This window comes from Myxine glutinosa, chromosome 5 (assembly GCF_964187855.1).
Source record: "Myxine glutinosa chromosome 5, kmMyxGlut1.1, whole genome shotgun sequence".
NCBI classification, from domain to species: Eukaryota; Metazoa; Chordata; class Myxini; order Myxiniformes; family Myxinidae; genus Myxine; species Myxine glutinosa.
This window is the reverse complement of record NC_136265.1, coordinates 160,324,750-160,340,572: the sequence shown is the minus strand read 5'-3', so window position 1 is coordinate 160,340,572 and position 15,823 is coordinate 160,324,750. Positions and strand designations below refer to the sequence as shown.

At 44.2% G+C, this 15,823-nt stretch overlaps 1 protein-coding gene across 2 annotated transcripts in view; it reads right to left on the bottom strand.

Moving 5' to 3' along the window:
• LOC137426860 (caskin-1) overlaps positions 1-15,823 on the bottom strand; it is a 313,044-nt gene that overhangs the window by 149,417 nt on the left and 147,804 nt on the right. For both annotated transcript variants that reach the window (XM_068115825.2, XM_078778949.1), the window contains exon 3: positions 4,019-4,116. In XM_068115825.2, coding sequence (XP_067971926.2) covers positions 4,019-4,116 — 98 coding nt within the window. The remainder of the gene's footprint in view (positions 1-4,018; positions 4,117-15,823) is intronic.

The following is a 15,823-nucleotide window of genomic DNA, read 5'->3' as shown; positions in this document are numbered from 1 at the left end:
GGTAAAGTTTTTTTTCTAAAGTGGACCTCGTTCGTGGTTACCACCAGGTCCCCGTCCGGCCGCAGGACGTTCCTAAGATCGCGGTGATTACACCGTTTGGGCTTTTCGAATTCCTCCGTATGCCTTTTGGGCTCTATAACGCGGCCCAGGCTTTCCAGCGCCTGATGGACAGCGTGTTGCGGGATTTGCCGTTTCTGTTCGTCTACCTGGACGATATTCTCATCGCCAGCGCTTCCAGGACGGAGCACATGCTTCACCTCTGAGCGCTCTTTGAATGCCTCAGTCAGCATGGCCTGATCATTAACCCGGCCAAGTGCTTGTTCCGGGTGGCCTCGATTGACTTTCTCGGCCACCGTATCACGAGGGAGGGGGCCGTCCCACTGCCGTCTAAAGTGGAGGCTGGGAAGGATAATACGGTCGCCGATTGTCTCCCCCGGTCCATAGCTGGCGCAGTTCACCTTGGCATCGACTACGCCCGCATGGCGGCCAATCAGATCTCCGACCCGGATGTCCAGGCCTGCAGGGCGGCCATCACGGGGCTTCGACTGTCTGATGTGCCGTTCAAGGACACGGGCACCACACTACTGTGCGACGTATCTTTGGGATAGCCTCGCCCCGTCGTACCCACCAGCTAGAGACGGCTGGTGTTCGATGCCATCCACGGTCTTTCTCACCCGGACAGGAAGGCATCGCAAAAGTTGGTGGCAGCGAAGTTCGTTTGGCACGGGCTCAGGAAAGATGTGCGCGACTGGGCCAACACCTGCGTCGAGTGCCAAAGCTCGAAGGTGCATCGCCATACCCAGGCCCCATTCACAGTGCCTGAGCGACACTTTGACCATGTTAACGTGGACCTGGTAGGGCCCCTTCTCCCCTCGCGGGGATTCACCCACCTCCTCACGATGGTTGATAGGACCACCAGGTGGCCAGAGGCCACCCCGCTCACACCTACGACGTCCGCCGATGTGGCCCGGGCGTTCATCGGCACTTGGGTTGCCCGTTTTGGCGCCCCCTCGGACATCTCTTCAGACAGGGGGCCCCAGTTCACTTCAGAGCTCTGGGGTGCGGTCGCCCAGGCTTTGGGGGTAAAGCTCCATCGCACCACTGCATATCATCCCCAAGCTAATGGATTGTGTGAGAGGTTCCCTCTATGAAAGCTGCTCTCAGGGCCAGCCTCCAGGATGACAGTTGGGCCGACAGACTCCCGTGGGTCATGTTGGGCCTCAGGACAGCCCCTAAGGAAGACCTCCAGTCCTCATCCGCGGAGCTCTTCTATGGCCAGCCGCTGCGGGTTCCCGGGGAGTTCATGCCTGACGCCACAAGCCCCTGGTCCACTGCCCGTCAGCGGTCGGTTCTCCGGGAATGCCAAGAGGTTTGCACCGGTGCCCACATCTCAACATGGTTTGCCTCAGGCCCACATTCAGCCGGTGGACCACCTCAAGCCGGCTCACTTGGACCTACACCAGCCCCCTCAGTTGGCTCAACCCCCACGGCGGGGCCGTCCCCCGTCGGGTAAGTCGCCGGGTGGCCCGCCCACTGCCAAGCAGCTAACAGTCCCTGCTCGGGTCATCAGTCGTTTCGGCCAGGTGGTTAAGGCCCCCTGAAAACTGACATTGCCCGTGCGAGTGAATTCTGCGGGGGCGCATGTGGGGGTTACCCCATTGGGACATAATCCACAGGCACGGGACCAGTGGGGCTATTGATGGTGTGGGCGTGGCTTGCGCTCGGTTGTTGGAGCCACGCCCCCTGAAGAGTGATTTTGCGTTATAAAAGATGTACGAGTTCCGGTCGCGAGTCAGTTCTGTTGGAATAAAGGAGCTTTGAACAAGCTGAGAAGTGTCTCGCACCCTCGTCATCCGCAACTCCTACAATATATATATATATATATATATATATATATATGTATGTATATATATATATAGTGATTATTCTGCAAAGCTGTCATCCCCCCCCCCCCCCCCCCCATTTCTCTGGCAATATGCGTATGCGTAATATGGGGCAATATGCAGTGTGGGGCTAGCTTGGTTTTCCCCTTTTTCACGCCCTTTCATTGAATAGTCACAAGCAGGCACGCACGCCGTGAACGCACACCACCAGTGCCAACTAATTTACATGCACACGCCAGAACCATTCGAATCACCCGCTAAAATCCAACTGCCACATCACTATAACCTCCAGCACACTCTTCCTACAAATGCTACAGTAAACACACAACGCTATAGAATCATTAGAACACCTTTTTATTTACACTTCGCTGTATTTTCACGCTATTTCACATTGCCTACATTCATTATACACGCTTTCCACCACCAAGACGCCTCGTAACCACCTCAGTACAAATAACCATGACCTCGCCTCAACCACACACAGCTCACCCGCAATGTCAACTTTGCTACCGCTTCACCCACAACACAACAGACGCCCCACTGCCGCCGTCAGAACACGGGAAGGACAGCACAAGGGACAGCCGTAATGGTGTGCTTCACCCTCCCTCTTTAGATCTCATTAACACCAGACAAAGTAGGCTCTAAATGGCCATTAGCAACTCGTTGACAGGGGGAGAAATTAGGCCCTGTGGAATGTGAAGTGACATCTGGGGTGAGCTGGATGATCCACATCTGTATCTGTGATCTGTGGTGTGGTCAATCCGCATGGACTGCGTATGAGTATAGCCCAGCAGACAACTATTGGAGCATCTGTGGAACGTGATGGAGTGATTGGGAAAGGTCCAGTGAGGGCCGCATGATCTTGCACAGATTGTCCGCTGTAATTAATGGGCTCTTGGTTTGGAAAGAGAGCCCTGGGTTTGAGTGGCATGGGAGACATGAGAAGATTTGCTGCAGCAGATGCTGCTGGTATTGAACGTGCTCCCCGGTGGAAATGGGATTTGCGTCAAATTCACCTTTCCCCATTGTCACGACTCATCATGCTTTGCGTTTGGGGGTATGCAGGTGAGTCGGGGAATTGGTATGGGTAACAGGCAAGAGTGGCCATGAGAGCCAAGCATGTGGATCGGGTGGAAAGGGTTAAAATGTGATATATTGTGAGTAAAGAATTGTGTTTTGTTGTATGTGGATGATAGTGTGTATGCAGGTCATGGCAGGGTAGGTACCCAGTACCCTGCATTGCAGGTGATGGAGATTGTACAGCAGCGGGGGAAGGAGTGACATTTGGAGTTTTGTGGGTGGGGAAGGTGTGTGTGTGTCCGCAAGTACAGATCAGGCTCTGGAGGAGCGGTGACTGCGGCCCCTCCTGAGGTAACTTGCCCCTGACAGCTGGTGGTGTCTGGAAATGAGGGCCTGTCGGAGGAGGGTCTGTGTGGGCGACCAATAGGTATGGAGATGCTTGGCGACCCGAGGAGAGGCCAAAAGAGCTTTGAATGGAGACCCTCTCGAGCAGGACATAGAGCAAAGGAGCTGTTTGGCTGCTAGGGGCCGAGAAGTTGAAGGCGGGTGGGGGGGGGGGGGGGGCAAAGAAGTCATGAGTCGGCGACTGTGTTTGTGACTGCAGGGGGGAGAAGCCCCCCCTTCTATCCTTTTCCCTCACCCACCCCACCCCCTTGCCCCCCTCAATTTGTTTGTGCAGGACATCCCTGCTGCCGAGTTGAGAACCACACCTACAGGGTGTAAGTAATGAAGCCATGGCCTTGCGGAAAAACCTTTCATGGAACAAAAAGGAAAAGACAGCATTGCTGATTGAGATATCAGTACCCAGCGATTTTAGCCTAAACAACGCAGAAATCAAGAAAATGACCAAATACCAAGACCTCAAAAATGAGGTCAAGAGATCTTTGAAACTGAAGAGCATCAAAATTGTACCAGTGATAACTGGAGCAACGGGAATGATAAATAAGAACCTCATTGAGATTTAAAACATACACACCAGAGTTTCAACATCCCAGGCCATTTACTGTCTATAACAGTATATGTGCAGTAAATACGAATGATTGAATAGAAGGAACAGAGTTTATAAAATGTCATGCAATGGATCTATCACACATTCAGGAACTCTTTTTGCTCACCAGCATTGTCCTTGATATCCACGTTAGCCTGTGCCTCAAGAAGCAGGCAAATCACCTCGACATTCCCGCTGAGTGCAGCATGGTGCAGTGCTGAGAACCTGCACAATCGGAACAGTACAGTGAGTGGATAAAATTATTATTATTTCTTGGAAAAGCAAGTTATTGTCACCCTGCGCACGCAAGCAAAAAGCGGGGTTAAGCAATTTGTTAATGTCTGTCTGTCTACAAATGTCAGTTTATGATCGAGGAACAACTTCTTTGAAATGAATGTTATATTATGAACACAAACTGGAACATAAAACAGAAAAAAACCTGTAGTTTAGCACGACTTGGATTCTGAATTTGGACCGATCACAATGTGCAGAGAGGTGCACCTTTGTGCACCTTTGCCAATGTGCACCTTTGCCAGCGAGATAATTGTGCTTCACTGCCAGCCTATCTGGCATTCAAACAAAATTGAAAATCATTCCAAACAGGAAACTTACTGCTTTTAAGGATGTTATAAAGGACACAAACAACAGACATGAATAACTAATTTAACGTGTTAAGCAAGGTGTAAAAAAGAGCTGCATCAACGGCAGTAATTAAACTTCTGAAATTTTTTGTACGATCTTTAAAATCCTTAATTTATTTCAATTTAATTATATACCCGAACACTGTACAACACAAATCGCCTTTTTGACACTTTCAACAACCTTTGTTTAGCAGTACTTGGACAAAATATTACAACATTTGACGTCATCACTACCAATTTGCCGTTTGTAAACCCTGCCCATTTCCTTGTTTGTCAAGACAGCAGATTTTGTAAGGACTTCTATGAACTCGTTTATTTTGTAAGGAGTTCCATTAACTCTCTAGTTTATTTTGTAAAGAGTTCCATGAACTCTCTAGTTTATTTTGTAAGGAGTTCTATGAACTCTCTAGTTTATTTTGTAAGGAGTTCTATGAACTCTCCAGTTTATTTTGTAAGGAGTTCTATGAACTCTCCAGTTTATTTTGTAAGTAGTTCTATGAACTCTCCAGTTTATTTTGTAAGGAGTTATATGAACTCTCTAGTTTATTTTGTAAGGAGTTCTATGAACTCTCTAGTTTATTTTATAAGGAGTTCTATGAACTCTCTAGTTTATTTTGTAAGGAATTCTATGAACTCTCCAGTTTATTTTGTAAGGAGTTCTATGAACTCTCTAGTTTATTTTGTAAGGAGTTCTATGAACTCTCTAGTTTATTTTGTAAGGAGTTCTATGAACTCTCCAGTTTATTTTGTAAGGAGTTCTACGAACTCTCTAGTTGTAGATGTTTTCCAAGCACTATCTGAGTCAAGCGAATGAAAAGCACAATCAGGGAATGAGGTGGCAAATGTGGTCATCTGCAGATGTAGATTTTCTTAACCTCTTGCTGCAATCATTTTGACACTTCTAAATAATGTTTAAGAAAAACCCAAACAACAAACATGTGACTGCCTAGAGCACATTTGACAGAATATCACTGAGTTTCCACAAACACCTTGCGTGCACATGCCTGCCTTCAGTCAACCCGTCCATTTCCTTTGGCAAAAAAGGCTTAGATACCCTGGATTACGAGCCAACATGATACGGCCAGACTAATTCCCGTTATCTGCCCAGAGAGGTTTTCGATCGACATTCCGGGTGACTTGTGAAACCCAAAAATCCATATTCGAGCTTAGATGCTACAACCTGCTCTGGGGAGTAGAATGGTCACGGGTACATGATCATCGCAGCGTGTCGTCTGATGTCCAAGATGCTTTTCTCATCTGCTTTACCCATCGTTCCTTTTTCTTGAACCACCATGTTATCAGGCTAACAATTAAAGCTCGCTACTATCTTGACCGTTGCAACAATTCACAATAATGCCAACAATAGGTTTTCCTTTTCATCTCTTTTCCTTCATGAGACAACATCATAACCCGCGCTTACCTCGAGGCTCTCACAAACAATGGTGCGGCAGGATTAAATTGCTAAAAGGAGGAGTGCATCTGGGTGCTCGTTTTACAGCAGTCGTTACATCATTTGTGAGAGCAACTTTACATTCGATTCCTGGCATCCCGAGTGAGCAGGTCCCATCAAAGGATACACTATGTACGGCACCATCAAAGGCAACGGATTGTTGCGGCTTCTTCAACCGAACCGCGTTGAATTTGTCGGAGGATGTGGTTGAAGTCACCCCGTCACTGAAAAGGAATGAAAAGGCTTCGCTGGTCCCACGTTAGGGATATTTTCGGCTAAGCAAGTGAAGAATGGAGTGAAAGACCTCATGATTAATGGACTCCAGTGTGCTGCTATGTCTTCGCTTCGACAACCTGCATAGAGAGAGCGATCGATTCATCGATGGATGTTGCAAGCAATGCTCAATAGAGCAAATTACATCGCTGCGGTCGCTATAACTTTACTGATCAGGTGGTAGCGGCTCTATCTCTGCCATCTGATACATTTTCCCAAACAGCTATGGTCATGCCGACAATGTTGGGTCAATGACCCATGTGGATACCCTACGGCCGAAAAGTGTTTTATAAAAAGGGAGTGGGACATTAATCACTGAACTGAAACCATCTCTAGTCTGAGGAATTCTGCTTTGTTATCCATTCGCTTTGCTTCTTTTCACAGCCGTTGAAGGACACACCTGCAATATCCAGCAACAGGTGCTTCAATCTTTGCACGATCTTTTGTAGGAGCCTTCCTCTTCTTTAACTGCCACAACAATTCCTATGTTGTGGGATCCGCCGAGGGGGACGATTCTGGACCGAGTCTTCTGCAACCGGCTGGCCATGCCTGATGTTCAACTGTGGCAGAAACTTGTTCAGGGTGCAAGTGAAAACTTGCTTGCTCTTCACGAAGAGACACCGTGGGATCTTTAACATTCACCAACGCCCCCAGAGCTGGAAGACGTGTCCTCTAGCTTAACACCTAAACTTCCAGAATGAATTTTTTATATGACTTTTACTATATTTATTTTATTTAAATTGAATTATATACTTGAACACTGTAGAGCACAAATCACATTCTTACCGCTTCCATAAACCTCCAGTTTTTCAGTACTTGGACATGTTAAATAAGGTGGTGTACAGAAGCCTGCAAAAGTATTCACCCCTCCAAAGTGATAAAGCTAAAAAAATCCAGACAAAATGTCAATAAATTAGATTAACAGAGAAAATCAGATGATTCTCAGATACATATTGTAAGTATTTAAACCCTTTGCCTAATTAACCCTAAATCGCTTCAGGAACAAATATTTGTTTGAAAGGTTAAAAAATAAGTGTAATAGGTTTCACATGTATGTAATCAGTGGTTTAAATTAAGCTCCCCACTTATCTAAGGAGTTTTAAGGTGCAACTCACTTGGTGAACCAACAAAGCAAACAAACCAAAGACCAAGGAGCTTTCCAACGAAATCAGACATAAAATGGTGGAGAAGCACTGTTCAGGAGAGGGTTAAAACAAGATTTCAAAGTCACTCATTATTCAATAAGTACTGTGAAATCCATCATTAAGAAGTGGAAGATGTATCATATCACCCAGACTCTACCCAGATCAGGTCGTCCATCCAAACTCACAGCCGGACAAGCTGGTTTGGGATGTCACTGTAAATCCAACAATGACTTTGAAAGATCTGCAAGGCTCTATGTCCAAAAATTGGGGTCAGTGTTCATCAATCAACAATATTCTGTTCCTTTCATAAAGCTGGCCTCTATGGACAGGTGGCAAGAAAGAAGCCATTACCGAAAAAAAAGACGCATCTAAAACCTTGTTGTAGAGTTTGCGAAAAAGCATGTTAAAGATACTGCAGGCATGTGGAGAAAAGTTTTGTGGTCAGCCGATACAAAAAATTAACATTTCTGTCTAAATTAAAAGCGTTATGTCTGGCGCATGCCTAACACTGCAGTCAACACCATCCCTAATGTCAAGCATGGTGGTGACAGCATCATGCCATGGGGCTGCTTTTCATCAGCAGGGACTGGCAAGTTTGTCAGTATATAAGGGACAATGCATGGTGCAAAGTACAGGAGAATCCTTGATGGAAACCTGTTTGAGTCAGCCATGGGAATCTGACACTGGGTGGAAGATTTAAATTTCAGCAGGACAACTGGAAGAACTAGAGCAATTTTCACATGAATAATGGGTAAAGATTTCACCATCTGACTGTGCAAAGCTGGTAGAGACCTACACAAAAAGACTCATAGCAGTCATTGCTGCAAACGATGCTTCCACCAAGTGCTGACCCAAGGGGATGAATACTTTATTATCAAGCAGTGAATTTTGATTTGTACACGTTTTTGCACGTATTCCTGATATGTAACCTCCTTCAACTATATCAGTGTTTAGTTTAATCTCTTCAGTTATGAAAAAAAATCATTTGGTATTTATTTTCTACATAATCTGAAATTCCTTGCATTCCCCTAAAGGCTCTTACATGAGCCTAGACTGAGTATACAAAAAAAACTCATTGAAATGTGGCATTATTGGTAGGGGGTGAATACTTTTTCAGGTCACTGTACAAGACTGCATAAACGGTGGAAAATTTCTGGAATTTTCTTTATACGACCTTTAAAATCATTATTTTATGTCAATTGAATGATATACTTAAACACTGCATTAAACACTGATATACTTAAACTAAAGTGTTATATGAACTCTCTAGTTGAAAGATGTCATGGGCACAATGCATGCATGGCTAGAAGCAGAAATTTTAGTCATCCCTAAAAGGCCAGTCATACCATTCTGTCCTTCTGGCCTGTAATACAATTTACAAGGTTGTTACAAATACAATGTTGTCATCAGTTATCAAAAAATAAAATGCTGTTGCAATAAAGTATACATTGAGGATCAATGCAAATAAATTTATCGTTGTGGGAACTCGTTCAAGCTCTATCCCATTGTCATCATATTTCAGCAGCGCTGCAAGCCGTGGCTTAAGCTATGTGGGAATGGCGTGCCTTTTCCAAAAGGCTATTTCCACGGCCAACTTTGGGAAACGGCGACAGCTGTTTCTCTGCATTAAAAAAAACAACAAAAAAAAAAACTTCCATGCCAGCAAGCATGGCATTTCGCAACAGTCCTGGATAATAATACAAACAGATGGTGTTTCAAAGAAATTGTCTCACTACCAGCAGAATGACTTTAGCACATACTCAAAAAAAAAAAAGAATTATGAATTTAATGAACTCCATCGGTTATAACGAGCATTAAAAATAGAGTACAGTTCTTTTAAATGTATCGCATATACTGTTTATCAGTACGGCACCAAATTAAAACGTCTCTTCTCAATTCAAATTTCCCTGTGGATGAAGACCACTGCGATATCATATTGCAGGGTTGGTGCAACATTGTAAGCATCCTCGACCTCCCCCCATTGATGTCAGTTGTTTGTACGTGATCCATAGTTGTTACAATTCCAAAGTACTGTATAACAATGCAACTTGCACACCTTTGCCAGCTTTTCTCGATGGCAGTCCAGGAGGGCATTTATTACCTGCCAAAATCATTTTGAAACAGCAAGCAATGTCAGATTAATGAAACACACAACTACCAGACAGACATACAACTTCTAATTCTAAACGAATACCCCAATACTGGAACGTTTGGAACAGCTATTTCCATGTTCAGCACTGGAAGAGATCCAGTCTCTTGAACTTCTCGGCCAAAGCATCAGCCACGACCTCTCCTACCCCGACCACAAAGCAAAGCTGTCCCCAAAGCCAGTCTACAAGGCCTTTGTCTGTAGCTCAATGGAGTACTGCTCCCTGCTACAGATTGGTGCTTGAGTACATCTGATGTGTTTCTCCTGGATTCTATGGAATATAAAGATCTCAATAGTATTGGAATCTGCTGTGACGAGGTCGAAGCATGAGGTGTGTTGCTTTCACATTGCCCGCAGGCAGGTTGGTGATCTCCCTACATTTTGCCACCTCTTCTCCAACATTGCTCCTTCTGATTTCTCAATCCTATGTCAACTCAGCTTGTCTCTTCCAATATCCCCAGCAACTCGTCTTGTCTTTTCCATTATTGGTTGTGCCTAATTGTTACCCCACTACAGCACAGTCAATTTACCTTGCTCTTCCATGAAATGTTTTTCCATGAAATTCCATGAAATTTTTTTCTTCCTCATTTTTGAAGGACGGATGGACGGACTTAGCCAAATATTGAAGTGGCTTCACCGCTTAAAAAGTGTTGTGTAGCTGTGTCTTTGGGGTCTTAGCTTAGGGTCTTCAGTGTCTTCGGGGTTTTAAGGGTGTTAAATAATCTTTGTGGTCTTTGGAGTCTTCGGGGTTTAGTGACTCTAGTTGTGCTGACCAAGATGGCGACAAAACAAAAAGCATTTATAGCCTGGTGTTGGCTTAGCGGTTAGGGTGCCGGCTTGGGATCCTAGGATCCTGGGTTCGAATCCTGGTCGATCGCTGAATTAACGCCAGGGGGGTTGACTCAGCCTGTCGTCCTTCCGAGGTCGGCAAATTGAGTACCAGCTTGCTGGGATGAATGATCCCGGTGTGTATCCCAACTTAGAATAGGTACACTGTATCCCTGCGCATCGAAGAGCATGACCAAGGGTTGGCGTCAGGAAGGGCATCCGGCCATAAAAACATTGCCTCAAACAGGGAACCATGATTGTCATGGGGCCCGCAAGGCTAACCCCCGCTCTAGTGGGGGAAAATGGCCTTAAAAAAAAAAACGATCATTCATTCATTCATTCCATGAGCCTCAATATTGCCGTCGTCTTCTAATATTCTTGTATTGCAAGCAATGTGTGCACAAGCCTTAAATCATGCTTTAACACCCGTTTATTTTTTCCCTGAAGGCCTCCGCCCCCGCTGACCCCACCTCTCCCCCCAGTCGGACGTGGCATGTCATCCCATGGTGCAAGTCACTCTTCGATTTTCCAAATTAACTTTGCTACTCTGGGTGAAGGTTATCCGATTTTTAATATATTTTATTTTTAGATTATTTTAAATTCAACCTAAAATAATCTTATCTATATTTTTCTATTTTTTTTTCTTTCTATTTTTAAAATCGATGCTATATATATCTATATAATAATATGCTCACATATATTATAGCTCCATAATAATATGCCGACTGATTCTCCGGATCTTCACGCACCAGTGTGCTGAGCAACAGTACAATGTGGTAGCGAACTTTGCTTTTGTGGGGGAATGGGGAGGAGGGTGGATGGGGAGAGGGGTGGGGGGGGGGGGGGGGGGAGTCAAATTTCTGCCCTGCTAGGGCTGCCCTGGTCAACTGTAAGTGCTGTTATTGTGAAGTGGAAACGTCTAGGAGCAACAACAGCTGAAGCAGGAAAAGGCCTTCCCCAAACTGTTGCCACAAAGTTTGAAGCACACAATCATCTAGACTCGAGAACATGGGTTCCCAATCAGTGGGGGCCACAGCATGTTTTCCAGGTGGGACACAGAGACTGCCCAATATTTGCCCAAATAATATAATATTTTCACGCACAAGGCCTAAAACAAGAGTTCAATTCTGTGTGTGTTGGCGGTGGCCAGTGGTACCACTATTCCCTGCATATTTTTTTAGTCTTGTTTTTTTTATTTTTCCTTCCCCCCCCCCCCCCCCCCAGAAACCCTTCTGAAATGACAAAAAGAGGATATGATGAGCAATACATAAAGTTTGGATTCACATCCTTACGTGATCGTGGAGAATTAAAGGGACAATGCGTCCTGTGCCAGAAAGTTCTCGGAAATCAATCTTTGTGGCCATCGAAGTTGAAGCTCCATTTGGAGAAGATTCATCCACATCATCAACATAAGGATGTGGACTTCTTCAAGCGAATGGAAGAGAACGTGAAGCGCCAGCGTTTGGATCAAAGTGGAACATTATTTCAGCAAAACAAGCGTCTTACAGAGACTTCTTATGCCGTCAGCCTCATCATTGCGCAACCTCACACAGTCGGAGAGACTCTGATCAAGCCATGTGCTCTGAAGATGGCTAGCATTCTGCTTGGAGAAGAAGCTGAAAAAAAGTTCAACAAAATTGCTCTGTCAAATAATACGGTTCAAAGGAGGATTGCTGACTTGTCCAGCGACATAAAAGAACAGGTGATTGCTGAAATCAAAGACGCTGCATTTGGATTGTTCTCAATTCAGGTGGATGAATCCACAAATGTTTCTTCCTGTTCCCAGCTTCTTGCCTTCATTCGGTATGTGAAGGGTGATTCCATCAAGGAAGAATTCTTATTCTGCCATTCTCTCGAAAGAAATACCAGAGCTGTGGATGTGAGGGGAAAAAGTAACAGAGTTCTTTGACCATGAGGAACTGAACTGGCACAATCTCTGTGGAGTGTGTACTGATGGCGCCCCAGCTACAGTGCATTCAGAAAGTATTCAGACCCCTTCACTTTTTTCACATTTTGTTATGTTGCAGCCTTATGCTGGAATCGTTTAAATTCATTTTTTTCCCTCATCAATCTACACTCAATACCCCATAATGACAAAGAGAAAACAGGATTTTAGAAAGTTTTGCAAATTTATTAAAAAGAAAAAACTGAAATATCACATTGACATAAGTATTCAGACCCTTTGCTATGACACTTGAAATTTAGCTCCGGTGCCTCCCATTTCTCTTGATCATCTTTGAGATGTTTCTACACCTTGATTGGAGTCCACATGTGGTAAATTCAATTGATTGGACATGATTGGGAAAGGCACACACCTGTCTTTATAAGGTCTCACAGCTGACAAAGCATATCAGAGCAAAAACCAAGCCATGAGGTCGAAGGAACTGCCTGCAGAGCTCAGAGACAGGATTGTGTCGAGGCACAGATCTGGGGAAGCCGACAAAAAAAAATCTCTGCTGCATTGAAGATTTCCAAGAGCAGAGTGGCCTCCATAATTCTTAAATGGAAGAAGTTTGGAACCAGGACTCTTCCTAGAGCTGGCCGCCTGGCCAAACTGAGCAATTGGGGGAGAAGGGCTTTGGTAAGAGAGGTGACCAAGAACCCGATGGTCACTCTGGCTGAGCTCCAGAGATCCTGTGTGGAGATGGGAGAAACTTCCAGAAGGACAACCATCACTGCAACACTCCACCGATCTGGGCTGTATGGCAGAGTGGCCAGAAGGAAGCCTCTCCTCAGTGAAAGACACATGAAAGCCCGCTTGGAATTTGTAAAAAAGCACCTAAAGGACTCTCAGACTGTGAGAAACAAGATTGTGTGGGCTTTCATGTGTCATATGTCATGTCATATCCACTTACCACAAACAAAATATGCAGGAAACATTTTGTGGATTTTTGTGCAGTAAATAACAATAATAAATTCTTCAAATAATCAACAGTAACAAGAAACCACGATAAAAGTGCAAATTAGTGAATATGCGAAATTTGCATTCATCAGCTTGTGCCATTGATTGAAAGTCTATGAGTCGATTCAGAATGGCACCAAGGAAGCAATTTCAACAGAACAGCATGTGAAGATCCAAACTCTGTGAGAAGGGCACACCGTGAAGAGAATATCAAAAAACCTGAAGATCTCCTACAATGGTTTGAGGTACACTTTGCAATCCCTGAAACAACGCCTTTTCTTTTGCTCGGTACAAGACAAGAAAAGGCCAGGAAGACCCAGAAGAATCTCCCCAAAGGAAAGACAAGCAAGACAAGACAATTGTTCAGCTTGCACGATATAAGAAAATCAAGGCGGAAGCTGACAAATGAAATGAGAGCAAGCCTGAAAATTAACATCTAGTCCAACACTACAATCAGAAAGCTGATTGCAACAGGTCTCCATCGCAGAGTTGCAAAGACCATTGCTCAGACCAAGGAATAAAGCAAAAAGACTGAAATTTGAAGGCATCACCCAGAATGGGTGACTGAACAAGGGAAACTGGTCTGAAGTCTGAACTTTTTAGACAACAGGGACACCAGTTCGTACGCTGAAGAACGAGTGTACGTTATGACACGCAATGTTTGCAGCCTATTGCAGAGGGGGAAGACTCGGTGACTGTCTGGGATTGTATCACAGCTTTTTATGTAGGAAAACTTGTTAAAATAAACAAGAGGCGAACAAATGAGAAGTACAAGCAGCTACTGCAACACCATACAGTTCCTAGTGCAAATCGTTTAATCGGAAGAGGATTCATTATGAAACAAGATAATGCTCATCCAAAACACACTGGCAATATAGTAAAACAGTATTTTGAGAATAAGATTATACAGTGCCTTCAGAAAGTATTCACACCCCTTGACTTTTTTCACATTTTGTTGTGTTACAGCCTGAATATAAAATGGATTAAATTGAGATTTTTGGTCACTGATCTACACATAATACCCAATAATGCCAAAGTGGATTTTTTTTTTTTAGAAGTTTTTACAAAATAATTCAAAACGAAAACCTGAAATGTCTCGAGTCAATAAGTATTCAACCTCTTTGCTATTAACACTCCAAATTGAGCTCAGGTGCATCCAATATCCTTTGATTATCCTTGAGATGTCTCTACAACTTGATTGGAGTCAAACTGTGGCCAATTCCATTGGTTGGACATGATTTAGAAAGAAACACGCCTTTCTATGTAAAGTCCCACAGTTGATGGTGCATGTCAGAGCATAAACTCTACCGTGAAGTCCAAGGAACTGTCCATAGAACTCCGAGATAGAATTGTGAGGAGGCAAAGATCTACGTAAGAGTAAAAAACAATTTCTAGAGCGTTGAAAGTACCCAAGAGCACAGTGAGCTCCATCATTATGAAATGGACAGAATATGGAACTACTCAAACTCCTCTAAGAGCTGGCCGTTTCACCAAACTGAGAAACCGGGCAGGAAGGACCTTGGTCAGGGAGGTGACCGAGAACCCAATGGCCACTCTGACAGAACTACAGAGTTCCTTGGTTGAGATTGGAGAAACTGCCAGAAGGATAACAGTCTCTGCAGCCCTTCACAAATCTAGGCTATATGGGAGAGTGGCCAAATGGAAGACACTCCTGAGAAAAAGGAACATCACAGCACACCTGGAGTTTGAAAAGGGCACGTGAAAGTCTCTGAGAGCGTGAAGAAAATTATTCTGTGGTCTGATGAGACGAAAACTGAACTCTTTGCGCTGAATGCAAAGTGCTACATCTGGCGGAAAACGGAGCACAGCTCATCACCCTTTAACACAATCCCCACTGTGAAGCATTGTGGTGGCAGCATCATGCTATGGGGATGCTTTTCAGTGACAGATACTTGGAGACTTGTAAGGATAGAGGGAACAATGAATGGAGATGTGCAAAGCTAATACAGACATACCCAAGAAGACTAGAAACTATAATCGCTGCCAAAAGTGCTTCTATGAAGTATTGACTCAGGGAGTTGAATACTTATGTAAATTAGATATTTCTGTATTTCATTTTTAATTGTTTTGTAAAAAATTCTAAAATAAAAATTCCACTTTGGCATTATGGGGTATATTATGTGTAGATCAGTGACAATACATCTCAATGTAATACATTTTAAATTCAGGCTGTAACACAACAAAATGTGAAAAAAAGTCAAGGGGTGTGAATACTTTCTGAAGGCACTGTAGCTGGTGTACTCCATGTGTTATAATGGCTACTCCAGAGCAGGACATGAGTCTCATCATGGCCATATGGGATTATCTGGAAACAGAGAAAAACAAGAGGAACCCAACTAACCTTACAGGACAGTGGAATGTACTACAGGGTATTTGACACAATAATCCTGTAAGAGTGCTTCAGTCGTTTACAGGAAGCATGGGTAAAAGAATGGTGGCACTCAAGAAGGCAAAGGACGGACACATAAAGTATTGACTGATACTATAAAATGACATTGTTCTTGTTATTTACTTATGCTGTTT